The sequence below is a fragment of the Heliangelus exortis genome, chromosome 8 (assembly GCF_036169615.1).
Source record: "Heliangelus exortis chromosome 8, bHelExo1.hap1, whole genome shotgun sequence".
NCBI classification, from domain to species: Eukaryota; Metazoa; Chordata; class Aves; order Apodiformes; family Trochilidae; genus Heliangelus; species Heliangelus exortis.
The window spans coordinates 24,057,589-24,082,607 of NC_092429.1; the positions used below are offsets into that span (position 1 = coordinate 24,057,589).

At 40.8% G+C, this 25,019-nt stretch overlaps 2 protein-coding genes across 9 annotated transcripts in view; one reads left to right on the forward strand and one right to left on the reverse strand.

Moving 5' to 3' along the window:
* TPR (translocated promoter region, nuclear basket protein) overlaps positions 1-2,554 on the reverse strand; it is a 38,515-nt gene extending 35,961 nt beyond the window's left edge. For 4 of the 6 annotated variants that reach the window (XM_071751084.1, XM_071751083.1, XM_071751080.1 and 1 more), the window contains exons 1-3: positions 2,367-2,552; positions 622-726; positions 6-79 (exon numbers count right to left, since the gene is read on the reverse strand). In XM_071751084.1, coding sequence (XP_071607185.1) covers positions 6-79; positions 622-726; positions 2,367-2,517 — 330 coding nt within the window. In that variant the 5' untranslated portion in view covers positions 2,518-2,552. Of the gene's footprint in view, positions 1-5; positions 80-621; positions 727-2,366 lie in introns of all 6 variants that reach the window. The other 2 variants (XM_071751082.1, XM_071751081.1) reach the window with 2 other exon arrangements.
* A 390-nt stretch (positions 2,555-2,944) lies between these two features.
* ODR4 (odr-4 GPCR localization factor homolog) lies at positions 2,945-21,841 on the forward strand. Of its 3 annotated transcripts, XM_071751091.1 has the most exons (14): positions 2,947-3,130; positions 3,879-4,013; positions 5,086-5,217; positions 5,600-5,695; positions 7,526-7,632; positions 8,345-8,381; positions 8,504-8,644; positions 9,269-9,364; positions 9,790-9,855; positions 11,506-11,634; positions 12,167-12,257; positions 13,739-13,924; positions 18,611-18,703; positions 20,628-21,841. In XM_071751091.1, the coding sequence occupies exons 2-14, from the start codon at positions 3,915-3,917 to the stop codon at positions 20,693-20,695; spliced, it is 1,341 nt and encodes a 446-aa protein (XP_071607192.1). In that variant the 5' UTR covers positions 2,947-3,130; positions 3,879-3,914; the 3' UTR covers positions 20,696-21,841. The 3 variants fall into 3 exon arrangements, with proteins under 3 accessions (XP_071607194.1, XP_071607195.1, XP_071607192.1); XM_071751093.1 differs by lacking the exon at positions 18,611-18,703 and having other exon boundaries at positions 2,945-3,130; XM_071751094.1 differs by lacking the exons at positions 7,526-7,632; positions 8,345-8,381 and having other exon boundaries at positions 2,946-3,130.
* The last annotated feature ends 3,178 nt before the right edge of the window (positions 21,842-25,019 follow it).

Below are 25,019 nucleotides of genomic sequence, written 5' to 3' on the forward strand. Positions count from 1 at the left end.
AGTACCTGAATGGCTGCATTACGATCCTGAGCAGCTTCAAGCTCTTTATTTTTCTCATTCAGTGACTTCAACTGTTCATCTGTTGGATAAGAAGATGAGTAGTGAGGGATTTGCACTGTAACAGGACAGAACTCACTCTACAAATGCAATTAAGACAAAATCTCCCTTAACAACATAAAAAACAAAAAAAAAAAACCAAACAAAAAAAAAACAAACAAACAAAAAAAAACCCACAAAAAACAAAAAACAAACAAACAAAAAAAAAAAAAAAAAAAAAAAGGAAAGAAAAATCATGACTTCACTATGGATGGACCAGGGAGCATTGTGGCTAAGGCAATCCTTAGAGCAGAGGCATTTAGTGTTAACAACAACACATAACTCACTCTATCAGTACTACTGCAAAAATCAGAAAGCAAACATCTTTTTTGCCATGAGAACAAAAATTCCATTAAGAAAAAAAACAGTCCTGAACACAAAGGCAAAACATCTACTTGCAGGAATGACAAAAATAGTTCATGGGTAGATTTTCAACTCCTATTCGAAACTTAAAGCTTATCATCATAACATTAGAGTAAGGAATGAATATCCTGTCCCATCTCATGAGTGTGCAGTTATACTTACTAAGTTTTTTAAGCTCTTCACGGAGGCTTTGACATTCTTTTGTCTCATTTACAAGTCTCTCCTGACTCTGAGCCAGACGCTTCTCTACTTCAAAATATTGTTGCTCTGCAAAATAACAAAAGATATCTCAGTTTCACTTAATACACATTTCTTTTCCTTTCTCACCTTTATCTAGGACCAGTATAGCTGTCATCTTTATTAAATATTTATAAAGAAAATACCTAAAAATAATCAGGCTACAGTGGAATTTGAAGAAAAAAGTAATTTTGAAAGCAAAAAGGTGGTATTTCCATATTCTATTAATATTGTTTAGAATACTTTGTTAGCATAGAGAGTGATGTGTTTTGATGCAGGTAGAGAATATTGTATCAGGATGATTATGTCTCAGTTACATCAACTTAAAAAACTTCTTTTAGCTGCATTTCCATACTTGTACAATAAAATCCATATAACCTTAGGTATCTTGGATTTGGTTCAGAAAGTTTGTAACAAACATTTCTTAAATTAATTCTTGTACTCTATGCTGCATTTCCCATAGCACCAAAGAAAAAATAATGTACAGTTTGGTTATCTGAAGTAACTGTGTCATAAAGCTTAACTGTAAAACACTTACTAAAAGCAGAACTAATTTCACTAAGAGGCATATTGAGCTTCTAAGGCAGTGCCAAAGGATTTTTATTTGTCTTAGGCTTACAATTCTTGCAATATCTTACAATTTCAAATAATGCTGCACCTCCAGTCATGTATGAGATGAGACCTGGAAGAGCCTAACCTACTAAAATCTGTGGGTTACCTTAATTTACACTTTATTAATCTCCCTTAGCAAGGTTTTTATCACAAAAGAGATGGGAACATGTAAGTAAAATTTACACTAAAAGTATGTCAACTACCTGATAAATTACCTCACATACACAACCCTTTGCTTACACTCAACTCCACTCTTCTCCATTTCTAAACAGCTTTCTACTGGTCTTATTTTTCTGTGATTAAGTAACCTCCAAAACCATATGAAAAAGCTGAACCCATCAGAAGCAACCTATGGAAAGGTTACTGCCTCCAATATGCAAGTTAGCAGAAAAAGTACAGAGGGAAGGCTCTTTGAGAGGAGGGTAAACAAACCATTATTTTTCTTCCACAAGGATCAGAGCAGACTGAAGCATATCAATGGTTGTTAAAAACCTGATGAAAAGTATCAGATCTTTCAGCCCATTTTGAAGGCTGTTTTAAGCCTGAACAGTGCTTTACGAAAGAAAAATAAATAATAACAAATAGTAAGAAAAAATCGGACTTTTCTTGCCAAATGAAAGCGAGATAAAACAACCCCGTGAGTCTGAACTGAAGTGTCCCAGCCCAAGGAAAGCCCCTCTCGCCTCAGGGCCCTTTTCCCAGCCAGGGGACGCACACCCCTACCTCCCAGGCCCCATGTCACCCTCGAGAGGGTTTCGGAGACAAAACCGGCCCGCCAAGCCCAGCCCTCCCCGCTCCTCTCAGAGGGGACCAAGGTACCACACTCCTCCCCAAAAGGCCGGCAGTAGGCCCGACCTCAGCCCAGCCCACCCGGCCTCGGCCGAGCTGCCCTCCCGCTGCCTCTGCTCGACCCCGGAGAAGAGGAGAAGGCGCTCAGGCCTCAGACCGCGCAGCCCCCGCTTCACGGAGCCGCCCGGGGCCTGCCCGCTCCCGCTGCCCCGGGATGAGCCCGCTCATCGCCGCTCCCCTCCTCCCGGTTCCTCCCTCTCCGGACTCACCGCTGTCCACCTTGAAGCGCTCATGCCTGGCTCGGAGCCCGTCGATCTCGCTCTGCTGGTCTCCCAGAAACCGCTCCAGCTTCCCCTGCACCTGCTTGGGCAGCTTGGAGAGCTCGGCCCGCTCCAGCAGCTGCTGAAGCACGGCCGCCATCTTGGCGGCAGTCCCCAGCGCCACCGGGCCTCACGCCACCACCGGGCAGTGCGCAGGCGCGGGAGGGCAGAGGGGGGGCGTGCCGGGCCCCGCGGCACCATGGGAAATGTAGTTCTATGGGAAGGAAAGGACGAGCCCGCCGCCACTTCCGCCTCCGGTAGGTCCAGCTCTTTCGCCATGTTGAGTGAGGCGGTAGCCAGCGGCTGGCGTGCGAACGCCGCTGAAACAGGGTGGAGCCGGGAAGGTTTCGGCTCCGAGCTCGTCGCGACCCGTTGGCCCTGCTGAGGCTCCGCGTGTACGACAGGGGAGATGCCGGAGGAGGCTCTCTACCTCTTTCCGCCACTTCCATCATGGCGGCGCTGAGCCTCTCTCTCTCTGCGCGCCGTTTTCCCGCGCTCGGGGCTGAGCTGCGCGCGTCATCCTCCCGCGCCGCCGCGCGCATGGCGCCTGCCGCTGACGTCGCGCGGGCCACCTCAGCGAGCGGGTCAAGGTCCGGCGGCCGAACCCGGGGACCCGCCCGTGGGACCGGCACCGGCACCGGTAGCGGCAGCGGCAGCGCAGGGCCCGGCGGGTGCTGAGGTGACTTTGTCCCTGGCGGGTGGGCTGAGGCGCGGTGCGTGGCTGCTTCCCGCTTCACCCCGGGCCAAAGCCGAGTCCCTGTGCGGGGACTCGGGATGCGCTGCCCTTCCCTCCCCCCCCCGTGAGCTCCGTCGCGTCAGCGCCTTCAGGGTCAATCCTGGTGCGGGTCCTCGGCCCCTGGAGCTGCTTGCGGGCAGGGCTGCAGGGAAGAGGGGTGGCGGTGGCAGTGACAGAGGCGGTGGCAGTGACAGTGGCTGCGTGCGGCTGCCGATGGGAGCCGTGGGGGCCTTTCCCGCAGATGCCGTGCTCTGAATGCCTTAGGGATGGCGATGGAAACCGCGCACAGCGTGTTCGTGTGCACAGGCAGAGTTTGGGGAGTCCCTGGAGAAGAAGTGCGAGTGCAAAAATGTGCACTTTGCATTCTGGCCTCTGCCGAAACGCGGTGCAGCAAGGAGTTGTTGCTTGGAGATTGATGTGTTTTTCCTTAGCGTTTGCCTGCGTGACTTGCAAATGTGATTTCAGTGGCAGGTGTTTAAAATATTGTAGTTTTTTTTTTTTTTTTTTTTTTTTTAGAATTAGTGTCACATACGTCTTCCTCTAGTAAAAGGAGCTATGTGTTTCATTTTAAAAAAACCAAACTTGCAGATTGTAAGACTGCTTAACTAACCTTTGCTGACTAATAAAGTGTTAACCTATTCAAGGTTTTTGTGTGAGATCGTATTTTCATGTAACTGGTGTAGTGCCTATGCTTTCTTTGACTTTATAAATTATTTGTTTCATAGGTTGAAAGAACAGTGCTTCATATTAGACCTGCAGCAATGGGCAGAACATACTTTGTTGAGGAAAGCATTGGGCAGTATCTTTCAGACCTGAGCACACAACCAAAGCCTTATGTCACTGGCTTGCTAATAGGGCAGGTGAGTGTGAAATGTTTGATGTCTGTTCTGTTCAGTCATGTTAACAGGAGAAAGCCCATTAATCACATCAGATAGGTCCATTAACGTTATAATGGTTTTGTACAGTGCAGGAGGGTGGTGATATGACCAGAGGGGATTTTTGGAAAGGGTTTGTGGTGTCAGCCAACTACTGAATTGGTTTGTGAAAGATACAGCACAGCAGTTAAAACCATAAAGGTAAAACTTACCCCTAAACAAGGCTTTAAGGAAAGCAAAGGCAAAATCATGGTGGAGTTATTCTTGTGACAGATTGCTGTAGAGTTTATCAACAGGAAGCTGAACATGAGCCAGCAGTGTGCCCAGGTGGCCAAGAAGGCCAATGGCATCCTGGCCTGTATCAGGAACAGCGTGGCCAGCAGGTCCAGGGAAGGGATTCTGCCCCTGTGCTCAGCCCTGGTGAGGCCACACCTCGAGTCCTGTGTCCAGTTCTGGGCCCCTCAGTTCAGGAAGGAGATTGAGGTGCTGGAGCAGGTCCAAAGGAGGCAACTGGGCTGGTGAAGGGACTCCAGCACAAGTCCTGTGAGGAGAGGCTGAGGGAGCTGGGGGTGTTCAGGCTGGAGAAGAGGAGGCTCAGGGGAGACCTCATCACTCTCTACAACTCCCTGAAAGGAGGTTGGAGCCAGGGGGGGTTGGTCTCTTTTCCCAGGCAACTCTCAGCAAGACAAGAGGGCACAAGAGGTCTCAAGTTGTGCCGGGGGAGGTTTAGGTTGGACATTAGAAAGAATTTCTTTACTGAGAGGGTGATCAGACATTGGAATGGGCTGCCCAGGGAAGTGGTGGATTCTCCATCCCTGGAGATATTTAAAAAGAGCCTGGATGTGGCACTCAGTGCCATGGGCTGGGAACTGCAGCGGGAGTGGATCAAGGGTTGGACTTGATGATCTCTGAGGTCCCTTCCAACCCAGCCAATTCAGTGATTCTATGAACACCTCCTGTAAAGCAGACCTTGCAGTTATTGTATTACATACATAGGGCATCCTCATACTTGATGTCAGCCTCATGCTGTGTTTTTTTACACTGATGTTTTTGAAAGTGCTCCCCACAAAGAGACTATGTCATTCGGGCTGTCAGAACACCTCCCAAGGAAGAGCAGAAGGAAGACAGCATCAGTTCTCCAAGACTGGCATCTGTTGATGAGGAGTGGATAACAACACACGCCAGTCAGGTAGCACAGCAGGAGGCTGTGAAGGGGGTGGGAGGAACAGAAGAAAAAATGCCTTAAAACTGTCATAATGCTTTTGTAATCTCAAACTTTTTTTTTTTAGCCTTTTTCTCTAAGTAAAAGAACCTTCCTAACCAAGTTAGGTGAGACCAAAACACCTGTATTGTTTTCAAAGTTTGTGACAAAACAGAGACTTCATAGAACTGAAGCAAGATTTGCCAGTTGCTGCATTCCTACATTTCAGAGTAACCAAAAAGTGACAATCTTGCTTACTTAATTTCTGCTCTTTGTGCACACTTATCTCACTAGAAATTTTTGATATGTCAAATTACACAGTTGCCAGATCTCCGATTCCTGTTAATACACAGTCATTTCTCTTTTTAAGGTTTCTAGAATGCTCCCTGGAGGCATACTTGTCCTTGGAGTATTTATTATTGCAACCCCAGAACTGTCAAAGGACACCCAAAACACTTTGCGCAGGGTAAGTGGGAAGATGGGAATGTCTTCATGTGGAAAGCTGAGGAACTTTTTAATCATGGCCTTGAGTACACATGGTTGTTTTGTTGCTTTATTTCTAAAAGCACAAATGTTCTGGTTTGATGCATGGTTTTGAGGGTGAAAGCTCAGAAATCACTGGTGGGACTGTACCACAGTTTGTGCTTGCTCACTTCTTGGGATGTTTCTGACTGTAACAGCAAATCTTACTGTATTGCTGGAAGTGGACATTCAGGCTTAAGGAAAACATCTTCAGGGGTTTTGTTAAGCTAAATCCTTGTGGCACAATTGTTAGTAGTGGTAGCATGCTGGCTTTTATTGTCTGAAAGAGTAGTTCATGTTAAAGATGTTTGTGATAGTGAAATATCTGTAGTTCTGATTGTTTTAGGAGTAACATCTTGGATAGAACCAGTGGGTTTTGACATAGGGGTAATGTTTAAAAACTCCCTAGACTGTGCTAATGTACAGTAAACTTAAATGCATTTTTCTTGCAGGACTGGGGCATCTGGTAGCACATTTAGTTTCTGTTCTGTAGGTGTAGGCTCATAAAGTGAGTGTAGTAAGTGTCACGGTTTAACACTGGCCCGGCAATTAAACCGAGTAACAGACGCTCTCTATTAATCTCTCTCTCCTCCCTGATAAGAAAGGAGAGAGAATAAGGGAGAGAGACTTATGGGTTGGAAACTAAACTACACAACTTTAATGAAACAGTAATGATAAATAGGAAAAATTAATAAATATGTACAAATATACAAGAAAATGGATACCACATTCCTCCCCCCTGCCCCCCAATAGCTCTCACGTCACCACCGAGGCTGCAGGGCAGCTCTGGGAAAGTCCAGGCTGGACTCCTGGAGTCGGCAGCAGTTGGGAACTGGAGGCAGGAACACACAGATATGGGCTGGCACGGATCAGGACCACAGGCAGACGAACGGACGGGATCCTTCCAGGATGCCGGGTGAAGGAATGGGAAGCAGGAAAGGCAGGAAGGGCAGGCAGCCGGAAGCTGGAAGCAAGAAATCTGGCTTGGCCCTCGTGATCCCTCAAATTTATACTGAGGATGACGTATATGGGATGGAATACTCTGTTTGGTCAATTCTGGCATCTATCTTGTCTGTTCCTCCCCAAAGGAGGGCTGCAGGTGGGACCTCTTTATGTTTTCCTCAGAGCTGAGCAGTGTCCTTGGCTCTGCACACCAGTCTCTAGCAGTAACTATAAACATCAAGTGTTATCAGTCCTAGAAACACACACTGTCTGAGAAACTTGCTGTTAATTTCAGCAAGTGCAACTACTTACGAGAGACTTAGCTAAAAGCAAAAGTACAAGACAGAAAATCACCTTTATCCTGGCCCAAACCAGGACAGTAAGTGATGTAAACATGAGAGGGTTTTGAAGCCTAATGTGCCAGGTTCAGTTTTGGCACTATTTGGTGTGTTTTTTTTTTAATAAGTAGCTATTTTGCACAGCTGTCTCTTCTGATCCTCATCTGGTAGACATGGAACTGTAATATTTTGGTAAAGAGGAAAGCATACAGGTTGAATATGTGGACATGTGTAGCTTGGTTCAGTTTAAACAGAAACTGAATTAAGATTTGACAAACAACTTTCTTGGAAGATTTGTAGGCAACTACTTCAAAGTGAATGTTCTTTTATCATTACATTTCAGTAACATGTAAGCTATATATCCTTATATATATCCTTATATTTATACTTAATTAGGATATCACTCTGACTCAGAACTGTAGTGAAGTGCTATTTTTTAGAAATTATGATGCCTTATTTTTGATAAAAAATCCATACCACTTTTTCATCCTTAGCTGATCTTCTCAGTGGAGAAGTCCTTGAGTAGAAGGCGGCTCTGGAAACCTTCTGAGGAGGAGATCTCAGACAGAGCAGCTCTTCAGATTTGTTCTGCTACAAAGAAGTATCCTTTATGAGCTAGGTTGATTGACTGAGACAGCTACCCCCAGCTTTGTTTCTGTTGTTATTCCTGACTAAATAATAAATTGGGGAGGGAAAGTTGTTTGAGTTCAGAGAGGCACAAGTTGAAATAATGGAGTTTTCTGATTAGCCATGGTAAGACTACTCACCCTCTTATCCTTGCAGGATTTCTGTCATTTCTTACTGTTAGGTTTGTGTGTGGTGACATCAAATTCTGCCTCCCCAGTTAGTTTTCATTTGCATAAATTGACAAAAGCACCCAGAATGCTGTATGGCTGCTGTTACTGATGCTACTGACAGGCCAGGGGGGAGCAGTGGATGTGTGGGATCAGTACTAGTGATGCAGAGGAATGCTGGGGCTGTTGATAATGGGATAATACAAGGAGACAAAGCAAGGTTTTCCCATAGTGAGGTGAGTGAAATGAGGACAAATTGCAAATTGGTGCATTGGTGGTTCTCCCTGTCAGTTCCTATTGATCTTCATCTATTTGTGAGAGATGAGACAGCATCGCTATGAGAGTTGAAGCTTATAGTCAAATGTTTGTCCACTTTTTTATGCTAATGAAAGGTGAGAACTTTCCTCAGAGAAATAAGTTCAACAAAGTTTAGGACAAAGTTAATTGTAAATTGTTCTTATTAGTTTTGGGTTTGGTTTTTTTTTGCTTTCACCTGATCTTTTTCTTTAAGTAGCAAAGAGTAGTTTGCCGAACCTATGATGTACAAGATCCAAAGGTAAGTTCATCATCCTTTGTGTCATATACAGCTTTGCACACATGAGCAAATAATGTTTAAAAAAATATCTCTGAGTTACACAGTGTTTTGTATAGCTGCTTTTTGTTTATTGCTGCTCCCAGAGCTCAGCTAAACCAGCAGACTGGAAATACCAGAGTGCTCTGTCTGCTTCCTGGTCAACTTTGTACTGCACAGTCAATGTTAACATTCACATTCCACTTCTTACTACTTCACCCAACCATGACTTGGAGAAGAACACAAAGGTAACTGCCTCCACCAGTTGTCTAGTTGGTCCCTGCATTTATTCTTTTGAACATGACATTAGACAGAAAGAATTAATGTGAGGAGTAGAAGAATAGGACTATCAGCAGAGAATATTTGGTACTTAGCCTTCTTTCAGATCTGATTAAGAGTTACTATGAAGCATTTGTAGTGTAAAAAATGCAGATAGCTTTTCATCTGGTGTGCTTAGTGTTGGCAGTTTCCTTTGCTCAAAATTATTTGGCAGTTGTCATGATTATTCCAACTAAAGAATCTTCTGCTTTACCTAATGAAGGGTCACATCCAGTTAGAGCAGGGGGTATGGGATACTTTTAATATGAACTGACTTTCAGTGGGCTGCATCCATCTATACAAAAATCATGTCCCTGAGATAGCACTGAAAGATTTTGTGATACATATTTCTTAATGGATATATTCTGAACATGTTTGTTTTAAGATTAAGCTTCTGGCAAATGTATAGACAGATTTTTCAGAGACTTTAAAACTCTGAGCTAACAGCACATATTTCCATAATTTTCAGTGTGATGCTGCCCAACTCCATTAATGAAAACCTCTTTCCTTTTTCTTAACAAGTTTTTTTGTGTGTGCTTTTGCTTTTTTAAAAGAACGGATTGAATCGATGGTCAAAGCAAATAGAAGATGGTGTTTTTCTGATCAATGGACAAGTTAAGGGTGATGATGCAGAGCTGCTGGAAGGGCAGGTGAGTACCACCCAAAAGCTAAACTCCAACAGTGTTCTGAAGTGTTGGCTGAGATGTCTTCTGTACAACATTTGTTGATCTAATTGGCCTCTTTCAGGTAGCTAATACACAGGACTCCTTGTGTCACAATAATTATGTGTGAAGTCTGACTAAAAATGTGCTGCTTCCTCATTAGAGAGCATGACTAAGGTGAATGTAGGTGGTGACATTCTGAAGATCTACATATTTACAAAGATCAGAGACTTTTTTTGCCTGATGCATTCATTTCTACTTTGAGTTTTGTAATTCTATTTTCATGGCTATTTCCTATGTGCTGGGTTTTTTTGCATTAGGGCACACATTATATCATAGAGAAGTTTTGATTCAGGGAGGGTTTTTTTTTTCCTGTTATGTGACACAGTTGTTTTTTTTTCCCCCCACCTCAGAAAAAGTTAAGAGGAAATACTCAACCCAGCCCTCAGTTCTCTGATGTGAAAGTTCTAACACAGCTGGTAAGTACTGAGTGGCTAGTAAAGGGTAATCTTTCTGTTCTCTTATAAAATAGAATAAAAAAATAAGAGTATTATGAATTATTGTCTAGAAATACAGTTTACTGTGTCTAAGCCTTTTCATTCCCCCCGTGGATGCTGGCAGTGGCACTGGATGGATTGGCATGTTCATTGGATTTCTTTGGGAAGTTTCATGCTGTGATAACAGCATGGTCTAAGAATTGCACAGTACAGCTGCAAGAAAAATTGTAAAAAAACAGCTATTGAAATGAACCCACAAAGTAGTTCATTGGTTTCAAGGTGACTTTGTTGTTCTGAAGCTCACAGTCACCCCATGCTTCACCTTGTCATAGAATGGCTGGGTTGGAAGGGACCTTTAAAGATCATCCAGTTCCACCCCCAGCATGGGCAGGGACACCTCCCACCAGACCAGGTTGCTCAAGGCCCCATCCAACCTGGCCTTGAACACTTCCAGGGATGGGGCAGCCACAACTTCCTGGGCAACCTGTTCCAGCATCTCACCACCCCCACAGGAAAGAATTTTTTCCTAATGTCTAACCTAAATCTCCCTTCTTCAACTTTTCAGCCATTTCCCATTGTCCTCTCACTACACACCTGTGTAAAGAGCCCTACCCCAGCTTTCCTGTAGTCCCCCTTCAGGTACTGGAAAGTTGCTCCAAGGTCACCTCAGAGCCTCCTTTTCTCCAGGCTTGTCATGCAGGCTGTGGACACTCACCTGAATGCTTTCATCAGCAGCTCAGTCACTCATGATGGACTGAGGGACAGGTCCTGGGAGCTGAATCACCTGGAGGTGTTGGGTTTGTGTCAGGAGTTTCCTCTCTACCTGAGGTGTTGCTGGCTTGAATACTGAATTGTCCCAGTCCAGGTCCTAAAGTCCCATTGTGTCTGGGCATTGTTTTGTAGGCTTGTCACACAGCATGGGCCACCCTGTTTCCTCAGGTAGTTCCTGGTTTCTCTAAAGTTATGCTCAGCAAAACTTCTAGGAAATTTATAAAATGCCATTTTAAAGAGTTGATGAGTATCTGAGCTTTTGTTGTTCCATTGTTCCAGTGGTTAATTGCCTCAGAGAAACTAAGGTCTTGGGTTTTTTTTTTTTGGCAGTAGTTTACGTACTTCCTGTGGAAGTTATGTAGCCCTGTCTTACAGGTGTTGTCTTAGAGCCCTTCCTACAACACACTGATTGTTTAGGTAATTAGGGCAGATATATCTAGGCAACAGTTTGACACATTCTAAATGTGACCACATTTATAATTTAGTACTGACAGATGGGGGATGACTCTCAGGATACTGTAGGTTATCGTGGCTATATAGTAAACATACAAACTTAATTGTTTAAAAAGAACAATCTTAAAAAGGTTTCTAGTTTACAATACTAATAATAGCCATGAGCCACTTGCCTGCAAAGTTTTAAAAGTCTTGTAGACACAAATACTTGCAGGAAATGGAATGTCTGGAAAAGTTAATGTGTTTTCTGTAATGGAAAATGAGAGAGGTTTTTGGTCTTAACTAAAAAAAAAAAAAAAAATAAAATTGGAGTTATAAATTATGGGGAAAGAGATGTTATTTGTAAACATCTTAAGGTATGCTAGTGCATTGGTAACAAGATAAAACTGAAGCTTGTTTATCTTTCAGTCCCAGGGTTCAAGCCATAGATCAACAGCTACAGTCCAGGTCTGCAGTGGTTCCATAAATCTCAAAGGTGCTGTGAAATGCAGAGCCTACATCCATAACAACAAGCCTAAAGTTAAAGAAGCTATTCAGGTATTGAAAATGTTAATTAATCAGAAAGATCTTTCAGAAATACATTAAATTTGTGATACTGGTTTTTCCCTGACAAAATGACCATGTCTAAAGTGTGAAAATTTTCATCCCCTTAACGTTTTAGAAACTGTCTGTGCAACTGTGGTGGATTAATTTCCTTTTCCACTGCTAGCAGCTACAGTCTTGCTAGGGCTGTTCTCTGGTGCTTATTGGCACAAATTGTCAAAGTGATTGAGGTATGAAGAATTTTCTCAAAATTCAGAAAAGTCTACAGACTGTAGTTTTGTATGTGTAGGAGCAAAGTACAGATTTATTTGTTCAGTGGTTATTTTTTCCCCTCTTCTTGAGTCAATGGTATGTGGTTATTTTTGTTTTTAATGTTAATATCTGGAAGTTGTCGGTTTTTATTCTAATGATACTAAAATTTTCCTCAGCTTTTAATTTTTCTTTTGCTATTTTCTTTTGATTTTAATATTTTTGCTGTTACGTAAATGGGTTTAATATTACTGTTATTTTCACTTTATTCTTGCAGGCATTGAAGAGAGACATCATAAACACATTGAGTGATCGTTGTGAAATACTATTTGAAGATATGATTATAAATGAAGGACCTCACAAAAAAAGTAGGGATTAAAAAAACAGCAGCTTGTATTTGTGGTGAATTTTGCTTGTTGTAGAGAATTCTGCTGGTTTGCTGAAGTTCGAGTATGGTTAGAGCAGAACAAAAAGCAAGTGCCACAGTTACTGTTTGACAGCCTTGACCTTTCTTAAATCTGGAGAAATGTTGTCAGGTTCAGTTACGTTCTCTGGCATCACAGCTTTCACAGCAAGTTTCTGTTCAGTGTCTATAAATTGCCATTGCAGCTTGTCTCTCACTGATCACAAGTTTTGAAGTTTTAAAAAATGATGTAGCTGAAACTCCTGTCACTGAAGTTGGAACTGAAGTTCTAACTGTAACTTGGATGCTGTAAATTTGTATTTTTTTAAAAAAACATTGTATGTTATTCAAAGAACCAGCTGGATGTGGCTTTCCACGGCCTGTGTTACAAATGCTAGTGGACAGGAGCTCTGGATGTTAATAGTTCATCTTCATTAAATTAAATAAACATTGGGTAGGGTGATTATGATGTGAATTATCCTGATTTTTTTCTTTTTAGCTGACAATACAAATACATCATTTGTGTTGTCTCTGTCCCCTAGCTTATTTCACTTCCTCCAATACTGTTACACATATTTTGTCTTTTAAAGAATCAGATATTTCAGCACCATGAATAATTGCTGGATTGCATTAGCTTGAATTGAACACTATGTTGCTGCCAGATCACAATGCAAATTGATCTAACAAAAATAAAACTTCCTATCATTGTATTAAAAATTAAGGGGGTAAATGCTGAGACTGATCTGGGTGATTCTTGAGGGGTTTTTGAGTCAGTGCAGGAGTATTAAGTTATCTTCTTATGTTGGGTTTTTTGTTTGTTTGTTTTGAAAACAAATATTGCTTATTAATTTAAATATAAATTTGAAGCTTTTATATCAAGGAAAGCCTTTGAAACAGGTTGATTGTGTAAGGAAAAAGGATTTGTGTTCGTGATTCCCACTGGCTTTAAGGCAATGCGGTTTTTGCTGAGTTTTACCCAGACTTTACCCCACCAGACGTTTCCAGTTGCGTTGCAGTTTTTAGTTTTCTCAGTAGGTGGCACCAGAACTTTGTGTCTCCGAGTGGCCTGAAGCAGCCAACCTGTTGCAGTTCTTGGTGGTGTTGAAATCATATGGTGCACTCTCTTACCTATAGTGTTTCTCAGAGTTCTTTTTGCTAGTCAGTCTAAACATGAAAAAAAGGTCTGTTTAACATTTTAGGCTCTGTTTTGGAGGTATCTCGAGTATTTCTGGAGAGGCTAATGTAAGAACATAAATTAATATAATAGTAGCCTTGTAACAGCTGTAACAACAAACCAAGCCATGCCTGAAACCAGGATTTTTAGATGGAAACCTTGAGCAGTGCTTTTGCAGTAGCTTTATCTTTATAGTCAGAGATTAATGAGGAATCTTATCATAACTGGCAAGGCTTTTATTTGAATGGTGTTTTTCCCCTCTTTTCTTTTAGATTTGGAGAAGGAATATCATGTATTACCTCAAAGACTGTTTGTCCCTGTTGCTGGATCCAGTGTGATGCTCAGTGATTATAAATTTGGTGATGAGGCCACTGGAGAAATTCAGGAACGTTTTGTTGAGATGTTGGATCAGTCTGTGCAAGCTGAAGATATCCATATAGCAGAGGAAATCAGCACAGGTAAACAGAGTTTCTGAGAACCAGGAGAGACTGCATCATGGATTATAAAAATGTTGACTAATGGCATAAGCCAGTTTTAGATAGATATGGATATACCTGAAGTTGGCTCATGCCATATCAAGCACTCAGGGTTTGTGTCAGTGTAATTATGGCTTAATTATATTTGTGAAAAATGGTAGTTTCATGTGGTTTGTGTGTTCAGCTTGTTACAGACCTCTCTTTCTCCTCTCAAATATTTGGCTCTTTCACTGCATTATTTCTGCAGCCATGGTTGCAGCTCCTCAGCTGCAGCAGATAAGTAATGATTAAACAAGGTTTGCAGACATTGTTGGCACATGAATTAGGGGTGATCCTAGACAGGCAGCTAAACTGTAAGAAAAACCTTTAAAGCTTTATTTTCTGGTTACTTTTTTTAGTAGTTCTGGCTTGTATTGTTTCCTGGGTTTTGTGGATTTTTTCCCATGTGACTTTAATTTCAACGTAGGAGTTAAACTTACAATTGGAATTCATCTCATAGTGTGACCTGTGAACTCAGGGAAGAGATCTCTTTTCTCCCCTTTTTTCCCTCCATCAACATGAATACAAGCTTCAGTTTACAGCTTTCTAATTTAAATTAAAAAACAAAAAAAAGCACACATTCTCAGACAAGAACCGTGCATACTTTTTGATGTTGGTACTTGGGGACAACAAAATGGGAAGTGTAGCAATAAGCTTGCTATGTAGGGTGAACTGTGATGGCTGATACTCTACTTGACCTTCTTATTTACTTGGGAGGGTTTCTGAGTTTCTTAATTTCAGAGCTAAGCAGAAATTCATAGTTAATCAGTTTTTCCCAGGCTTTTAATTAAACACGTTAGCTGTGAATCTGTTTCATTACCTGGAGATGTAGAAGATAGACACAGCTCAGGAACCTCAGGAAAAACAGGAAAGCCAATAAAAATCTCTCCTGTGTTACAAGATAACACAAGATAATATAAAGTTAACTATCACTGAGCTTTAAGGAATTAGTATAATTTAGGCAGGCAAATTAATATTGTTGTAGCAGTGTAGATAGGTGTGGGAGGGAGTGGGGAGATGATTCAGTTCAGCTCTATTGCTGATGTAAGGATGTGTGGTCTGCAGGTAGGAAGAAAGATCCCTGTGATGCATTGCTGTTACTCCAGTTGATTTGGTGCCAGTCATAGGTGTAAAATGATGTCCAGGTAGCTCAAAAAATGAATTTGTGTGTTCTTGGAGCTTGCTGGTTTCAGACTTAGATGTGTGGGGTTTTTCTGTCACGTGCGTAGCAGAGGAGACAGGAAAACGTACAAAGAGGTTTCAGAAAAAAACCTGAGAGTCTGGCCTTGTCCCAGTGAGCACCACAAAGATTGTCCAGAGAATGAGTTGTGTTAATAGCAGTGATAGCAATAATGGTAGTGGCACAATGCTGTTCTGGCTGAATCACTGTCACAGCATTATTAACTTGTGATTTATTAAAATCAGAAGTTATTTATACACTTATATTAACATCAGGAAGGCCATTTTAGATATTAAAGCTGTCAAGTGTGTAAGAAAAGTGTTCTGTCTTGTAAGAAAATGCATTAACTTTGCAATTTGATTTTTATTGGTACTTTGGTACAACGTGTGTCAGTATTACTGTAAACAAGTTCTTGTGATACAATGAGAGGTTTAGGTTTCTCATGTGTCAAAAGGCTTTTTCAACACATCATTCCAGCTTGTGTGGCATTTATTTTTTCTTAGAGCTTAGCATTATTTTTATTAATAATGGTCAATATTCAGTAATGGTATGAAAATAATTTTACAGTAAATGCTATTATCAGTTTTTCTGTTTGTATCAAAATTCCTGAGATCTTAGGCAGCAACCTTGAATTAACTGGAACTGCTGCTACAGGGAAGTTCTGGGGAAAGTTTGCTGATAAAAAGAATTGTTTAAAATTCAAGAACACAAGCATTTCAGAGATTTCTTTTTTCATTGCTCCTTAAAATAAAGACTGGAGAAGAGGAGGATCTAATCAGTATAGCTAAAAGATGTATTTTTAAGCAGCTTTTAGTCAAAACATAAGAAATAAAAGTATTTTGAGAAAATCAGTTTTGCAGTCATACTTAGTTCAGCCTCTGCTGCCAGCTCCTACAGTTTTTTTCTCTGGATTTCTTGTACAGCTTTACAGTGAAGTCACTACTGGGTCATGGTTTAAAATTGTTACATTGAAAATAGAAAGTAAAACCTGGCCTATTTATAATTGAAAGATATAAATAGCTCTAACACTGTACTTTCAAGGTATTTAATGCTTTAACAGAAGCAATTGAAAGCTCTGTATTTATGATTGGCTTTACTAAATCCCTGCTCCTCCTTGGTGCCAAGAGGAGGGGGGTTGTTAAATACCCTGAGTGGATCAACAGAAATAAGACTTCTGTAGTGGTAATCACTTCCCTGTCTTTGTTAGCAAATTGAAGAATTAAAGATTCATAAAATTGGTACTAGAAAGCATCTGGGTTTGGAAATTATTTGTGGATTTTGTACCACAGCTGCTTCAAAAGCAAGCCTCTATAACTTAGTGGCATTGATGCCTTTGGTAACTAAATAGCTCCAGGGTTTTGCTTTCTTTTTTCTTCTTTTCTCTTCTTGTTTTTTCTTTATTCTTTTTTCTGGGTTTTTTTTTTCTATTTTTTTGGTTTTTTCTGAGCAAGTGGGCTTCAAAAACTGCCTTCAGAAAAGTGCAGCAGTTCTTAGCAAGATGCAAGGAAACACAAAGTTTGAGGGCACAAGCTCTCCTACTTGCTCATCAGAACTAAAGCACATGAAAGAAACATGCTGGATCTGGACTTCAAAGGTGACCTGAGAAATGGGGTCAGCTTCTGAAAAAGTGATACGTTATTTTAGGGAATTGAAAACTCTTAAGTAGTTTAGAGAGAACATAGTGCTCATATTGCGCTAGTTAAGGTACTTAGTTACAAAGCCATCTTGCAACAATTAGTCGTTTATTTATTCTAGTTTAAGATTTTTGCTGATATCTTGGGCAACTGAGGGTGTGTTGAAACTGTGGCCTCATTGTGGGCTGTAGAGATGCGATGATTTCCCTTCAAAAAAGCACCCCTGGCATTGAAGTGTTGTGTCTTTATTTTTGTTTTGCATATCTGTGCAGCTTGGAGACAGATCTCAAAGCAATGTTTATATTTAATGTTGCGTGTGTGTGTATCTGTATGACTTGCTGACCTATTAAGATTCATATCAGACAATTATTAATTGCTCTGCTGTAGCACATCCTATGCAAAGTCAGTGGGCTCAGGGGTAAAAATGGCTAAAGATAGGTCATAAATACCTGGTTTGAATGGTTTAGCCTAACAACAGATCTTGTGTAAGTTTGACTTCAGAAGATTTTGGAGGCAATCATGCCCATGACTCATGGCAGGAACAACCTTGCTGATCACACACCTGGATTAGATGTTTCCTCCATAGCTAATGGTATGATAGAGAAAGTACTTTTCCATGAAAATCCTTTTCCTAGGACTCATACCCTGTATCATTTGTAATTTATAGGTGATTGACAGCCCTGCACTGGAAATGGGGTATCTGTTTTATTTAGATCAGTGTTCTGTGGGCTGCTAGAACTTGGTTTCTGGTCTCGCTGTGAGCTTTTCTTGCTCATTTAATGAATACAAACAATCTGTCTTTTCCTTATCACACAGATTCTGTTCTTTCTGAAGGTATCTAGAACTCACTGCAGTAGCACAAACACTTTCTCTTAATGCTTACTTATCCAGAAGATACCTGCAATAGCAGCTACTGAATCATAGTCAGGAACTTTTGACAAGGGATGCCTTAGCAAACTATCCAGGGATCAGGAATGCAAATTTGGCTCTCCACCATCAAGCAGCTTTATCACTTAGCAGCACAGTCCAAAGCATACTTGCTCTGTGAGGAACAAATGAACAAGTTCAGCCAGAGGGCTCAAGATTAATCTCCTTTCTTTCCTCCCCCTCTCTTACAAGCTGGATATAGCCATGTGGTGAGGGAGATCTTTGGAAAGGAAATAGTTATATATGGGTTTGAATCCCATCAGCTCTGTCACTTCCTGGCTGAGCAGTCTAAGGATTTAGTAATTATTCCAGAGGGGAATGTGTGTGTCCTCTATTTCTGCTCTGAAGGTGTCTTTTTAAGAGGTCTTCAAAGGAATTTCTGTGCTTTGAAAGAAAAGCATTTATAGCTGCTGGGTATGGAAATGATGCTCTGTTCACTTTTGTAGTGGCAGTGGGTTTGCCTGTAGCCTGAACTCTGCAGAAATGGCTTTGAAGGGAAAACTTTGATCCTGGGAGGTGGTTAATAGCTCATTTTGGTGTTTCCCTCCACATTGTCTCCAGGGCATGTACAAGCTGTTAGAAAGGTTCCTCTCGAAGCAGGGTGTGGAAAATGACTTTCAAAGGAGGAACTTCTTCCCAATTGTATTTATTTTTGCTCTTTCTATTTTTTTTTTAATTTTTTTTTTTTAACTCCAGCCATACAGAATAGGTTTGTACTCCGCTCTTGCTACTGGGCCATTTCTACAGCAATTAACTGGTTTTTCCTACTTTAAAAATGTACTTTATAAAGTTGATATGAAGTTCTTGGCCTTTTGTGTTAATTCAACTGTAAAACACAACTGCCAGTTTTTCACCTGATATTTACTTCTTCACTTGATTTCCATGCAGTTGACATTTCTCCAGTTACTGACAACATGGATGAGGCACAAGAGAAAAAGTTGACAAAAGCAACATTGTTGATGAAACTTCAACAAAATATGGGTATGTTTACTTCCCTGATTTTGCTCTGGCAATCCAGAAATGATGGGCTCTTTCAGTCCTGTTAGCTTCCACAGCATTATAAATAAACTCATTAAATTAATTAAAAAAATCTTAATTTGTGCTGCTAATTTAATACAATAGCTTTTCTAAAACAAGTCCCCATTTCAGTGTTGTAGGTGCAAAATGTTTCTGGGGAAGAAAGAATCACAGCCTGCAGCTGGAACAAAACCAGTGTTTGCATTCTTTCAGCCTACAAGCCAATACAAAAGGCTCGTGTAGCTTTATTTCTGATTTTTTGAAGAGTTACCACTTCTAGAATTCTGTACTAGTTGAATGGCTTTGACAAGCTGGCATCCACAAATTGGGCAGTGACTCACTGAATCTTCTGAAGCTGACAAATACATAAGGGCTTGGGTGCTAATTGGCAGCCTCAGTAAGTCAGGAAACACCCAGCCACAGAGCTTGTCTTTCAACTAAAACTTCTTCATGATACTCATTCATCCAGCCTGTCATCTGTCTTTCTGCACTTGGTACAGTTCTCTTTGCAGTGAGCTTTGGCTGTCTTCATGTAAAAATACAGTTACACTTGAGTTAACAAAACTAACTTTTGATTTCTGTTAATTCTTGAAGATTTCTATTAATTCTTAGAAGTAGAACATGGTAACTTAAAGATTAAGGAGTAGTATCAGTAAATATGTGTTTGCTTTGGATATAGAAATGCTTTCCCTTGAATCATCAGTCAAGTGTTTTGGTTTTTTGTGTGTCATCTTCTCAACTGCATCAGGAGGAAGCATGTTAATCAATAGGAAAATGACTGTTGTGCTACACAGAGACTGACAGAGTAGATGTAATGCCATTCAGAAGAGAAAAAACCTGAAAGGTCATCTAATTTCAACCTCTTTCCATGGGCAAGGGACACCTCCCACTACACCAGGTTGCTCCAAGGCCCCTCCAACCTGGCCTTCAACACTTCCAGGGAGGAGGCAGCCACAACCTCACTGGGCAACCTGTGCCAGTGTCTCACCACCCTCACACTAAAGAATTTCTTCCTAATGGCTTTTGTTTCTTAAAGCTTAGTGCTTTTATTTTTTCTGGCCAGATTCCTGGAATTTGGGCGCCTAAGTTTAGGAAGGATATTGAGGTCCTGGAGCAGGTCCAAAGGAGGGCAACTGGACTGATGAAGGGACTCCAGCACAAGTCCTATGAGGAGAGGCTGAGGGAGCTGGGGGTGTTCAGGCTGGAGAAGAGGAGGCTCAGAGGAGACCTCATCACTCTCTACAACTCCCTGAAAGGAGGTTGGAGCCAGGGGGGGGTTGGTCTCTTTTCCCAGGCAACTCTCAGCAAGACAAGAGGGCACAAGAGGTCTCAAGTTGTGCCAGGGGAGGTCTTTACTGAGAGGGTGTCTCTTTACTGAGAGGGTGATCAGACATTGGAATGGGCTGCTCAGGGAAGTGGTGGATTCTCCATCCCTGGAGATATTTAAAAAGAGCCTGGATGTGGCACTCGGTGCCATGGGCTGGGAACTGCAGCGGGAGTGGATCAAGGATTGGACTTGATGATCTCTGAGGTCCCTTCCAACCCAGCCAATTCTATGATTCTGTGATTCTATGAATGAAGCAGTAGTGCAGAGTCAGTGCACTATTTTATGGGCCAGGACATGGCCAAGGTATTACAGAAGTATGGAATCTATTAGGTTTCTGGAAGGACTGTACTCTGATCAGAAATGTCGTCTGGAGCTTTAATAATCGATTATCAAACATCCTCGCTTTAGATTTGGCCTTAGCAGTGGTAGATTGGTTTTGGGGTGGCTCTGATTGTTTCTTCTTCTGCTTGTCATTTGTCTTGACCCTGCCCTCCACACCCTTGCTGCTGTTGACTCTGTTGCCCCTGCCACTCACTGGGTGCCTTTCCTTTGCTGTTTTAGGTGTGGTCATAGCAGCTGCTGTCGCAGTCTTTGCATCGATCTTCTCTTTCAATTACTTCAGTGATTAAACTGCAGCACCTGGAGCTTCGTGGAAGTATGGGCCAATAACAAGATGGAAACATCTGGGTTTAATATGTTAGCAATTAAGAACTGTTGTCTAAATTTCCCCAGTTAAATGTGCAATCCCAACTGTAATGATAGGTTCAGTTACCTTGTTCAAGCTTGCACTTCTGTATCAGGTAGAATCATGAGGTTACAATATCAAGTAGAAGGTGAATCAAATTTACAAGAAACTTACCTTGTTGTTTGCCATAAAAGAATAACAGTATTGTATTCTAGAAGGATCCCTTAAACAAATCTAGAACCTTAATTTTCCTTCTACTTGCTGTTTTAAGGAAAAATGCTACTATTGGTATTTTTCATGGTATTTGTAAGACTAGCGTAGTTACCAGGTGTGACAATTTGTGCTTTAAGGTTTCTTTCCTAAGAGAAGTCTCCTCTCATAGAAGTTAATCAGAGAAAAAATACATTTAATGAAGCCACGTGCATTATTTTAGGCAATATTGGTTAATTAGAATAATAGGTATACAAATAGTTTCTAGTAGTTTCAAGACTAGACCAATTCACCCTGTAAATGCCTCCATTCAAGACCTGGGGAACTCAGAAATCAACAAAATATGTAGAACTTTTGAGATTATATATATATATATAATATGCTGCTATTGGTAGCTATGGACGAGGACATCTCTGTCCAGTTCTGATGTAGTCATTTCTTGGAAAAATTAATGTTTCAGCAACAGCTACATCTAGGCAGCCCTTGTGGATTATCTTGTAGATACATACAAGCTGTTGAAATTGTTTGCTAATCAGGATTTTTAGACTATATACAGATAACTTTCCTTATGAGATATTCTGCTGGGTATGTTAGGTGGTAATATATACTGCTATATATACTTGTCATGAGAAGAGGGGACAGAGGGAAGAATGTTAGTAAGGCTAATAAAGATGTAAAGATAAAGATGTTTACTTGGATCTGAACTACAACAGAAAAGAATTCCAGATTTTAGAGTGTTTTAGTACCACTGCAAATTTCTTTTTTATACAAAGGCACACTGGACCATTATGAAAAAACACAAAACACTTCAGTTCTAAAGCGTAACCAGGGATGTACTGGGATGCTTTTAATAAAGGGCAATTGAGAAAGATGTCTTAAATACTGTTGCCTCCACTGTGTATTCTGTTTTTACATGTTTGGAAAAAGATCTGGTTTTAGAACTGTGCTATATTTTGGAATACTCTGTTGATCTGTTGTGCTGAGTATTGCTCGAGTAGGATCTTGAAGGAAAGAGAATGTTGTGATGGAGGCACTGACTTCAGGTGAGTCCTGCTGAATGTTTTATCCATGTTCTGTGCAAATGGATGGAATCAATAGGCAAAATGGCATTGTGCAAAAGCAGATAATTCTGTGGGAGGCCAAGTGCTATCTAGAAAATGAGAAGGATTTTTTTTAATGTCCTTCAAAACACAGTTTAAAAGGTGCTATGCTAAAGTCTTTGTCAGAAGGAGGAACAAGGGAGTAATGAGAAGAAACAAATTCTTCTTTTGTCTGTCTTTTTTTTTTTTTTTTTTTTTCCTCTCTTTCTTTTTTGGGGGGAGAAAGGGTGGAAAAGGGAGGATGCTTTTGGAGGTAAGATACCAAATGGTTGCTCTGTAGTTGCCTGTTACTCCAAACTCAGCCATAGAAGTGAACTACAGTGTTTGAGGTCCTAAGTATCTTAAACCAGAGAAGAAATTGTCATCAAACACTCTTGTTTAGCACCTGTGGTGTAAAAAGGAGAGCTTGTTTGGAGGTGTTATTCCATGGGTCACCTAGCAGAGTTGTTTTTCTTCCTCCACCCCCCAGAAGCTTATTCAGTGAGTAGTAAATGATCCTTTTCTTTATGGTGTTACTACAGACCATCAAATTAATCCTTCACCTTATAACTAATTAGGTATCAGGGATCTGTGGGAGTCTTCATTTTCCAGTTTGAGGTTGGAAGAAGGCAAAGAAAGCAGTTGCTTTGGATGAGGTTTCTGCTTTGGTAGAGGAGTCTGTATTTACCCACCATCTGTGTCAGAAGGCAACAATTTAACCCTGTCAAGGAAAAAAACCCCTAGTAATTTGACTTGTATCTACAGATTAAGCCTTCCAGTCATCCTGCCATGTGGAAATAGTGGATGTAGAAGAAAGCAGGTTCTCACTTGTCTAAATTACAGAACTGCCCAAGAGGGGATTTCACTGTCATCTTGCTTCCTGTCCTTTTTCCGCTGTTAGCCACTGATAATGTGAGAGAATGGCTTCTTGAAATAAAACAAAAGGGTGTGTTGTCAGGGGAGGAAAAAAGAAAGGAAAACAACCTTTTATAAGGCTGTTTCTTGACTGCTGCTTTTAGCTTTTGCTCAGTTTCTTGGAGGTTTATCCTTTTCTTGCTGTCTGTGTAATCTGAAGCTTTTGGTTTGTGAAAGCTCCATTCTGGCTCTAGTTGAGCATTTTTAACTCCTATCCATGACTACAGATAGATCTTTAGTTCAGTATGGAAGAGTCTGGAGAAGTGGTTGGAAGTTCCACATCTGGAAGTCTGGCTCTCCAAGAGTACTTTTCAAAGTGATGTTAAAAAATAATTTTAAGGAAACCTTATTTTCTGTGCTGTGTAATTTTAAAAAGCCTCAGTGGTCTTGTACAATGAGGTTTGTAATTCCTCACATCTGAGGGTCAGTGTTTGGCATGGCAATAGCAGTCATGCATCTACTAGAGCTGTTCTTAGTCTGATCAGCAGTGACACCACTGATAATGAGTTCCCTCCCACCTCTGTTTTTGTCCATGTCAGAATATCCAAGGGCACTCGGGGTCTCTGGGATTTTGACTCAAAAGGAAGAGTAACCTTAGCCAAGCATAGCAGGAAGGCAGCTCCCATGTCTTAATTAAAACATTTAATTATTCAAGACCCTTTATACAGTGGTGTGATGTTTGTGTCAAGTCTTGCTTTTTCTTTTTTAAGGTGTTGTTTTGGGGTATTTTTTTTTATTGTATATGGATGACTCCTGTGATCAGAGCTTTCTTGGCAGCTTGGTTAGTCATGAGCTTATGTTGAGGCTTGCTTTCTTTCTTTACTATTTTTTTAAATTACAGGTTGAAGGATAATCCTGCTTAAGCATGCCTAGTCTGTCTCTTAAATTGGAGTGTCAGCTCCTTTCTTACAATTATGAATGTAGTTTCTGTGGTGGTTATTGTTTGTTAGGGGTTTTTTTTGCTTGCAGTGTGGTTCCTCAAAGAAACAAAGGTGACATGATGAAGCTGCTGATGTGCAGCCTGATAACTTTTGAACCAAGTTTGATAAAGCAGGAAAGTTCTAAAAAATGTTAGGTTCTTTCCAGTGTTGTGGAGATTTTCTGCTGTGCAGAGGACTTAAATTTTTCATGCTTCTTCTTTAAAATATTAATGTCAAAACAGAAGACAAATATTGTCGTGCTACTCAAGCAACTGGTTCTTTTTGTTATAGAAGATAATGAATTATTTTCTACAGAACCTGTAACCATAAGATTTTCATAATATCAAGTGTGTCTACAAATGGAAGCTTTCTGAATACTCAACCTGCTGATGCAATTGAAATGTTAAAGTGATTTTAGCTGTAAGGGAAAGGCTTTATTCTACCTGGAGTTCTGTCAGAAAAACATATGGTGGTCTCGCATATGAAAATCTTTCAACATGGAAATCATGACATTTTGGGAAGATCCTATTTTGAATTATTGGTGGAATAAACTAATGAGTTATTTTACAGCTTAAAGGAGATTGAACATTAGTTCAGAGAGAACTTGCTTTTTATTGCTCAGTGTACCCAAGGTGTAGTTTCTGGTGCTCTGTTAACATAGTGACCCACGGGAAAGCAACATTAAAGGGAGAAATTTGGTACCATTTGGATAGTCCCTGAAACTGGACAAACAAATAAAACAAATTTTCTTTTAATTTTTGGCCATTATTTAAAACAAGGCTTAAGTTTGTGTTTAAATAATTTTGTTTGAAATGGTGTCTCTTGACTCCTTCAGTGATGTTTTGCAGGCTTTTATTTCCCAAATCCTTTTGAGTAGAATGATTTTGTTGTGCAGATCTCTTGGAAAGTAGTGTAACTTCCAGCTACTCCTGTGAATTTCCCATGTAAAGAACAAGTGGAGGAAAAAATGTGCTTAAAAGGGTGCTAAGAACCTGCTTTTAGTGAGTGGGTTCTATGACTGCAGCAATGGTTCCTTGGTCCTGGCAGTCTTACTGATCCATGTGCAGAATATTGCAGGGTGACATTTCTGTGCTGGGATGCTGACCCCAAGCAAAACTGAAAGCTTCCACTCCAAATTATCAAA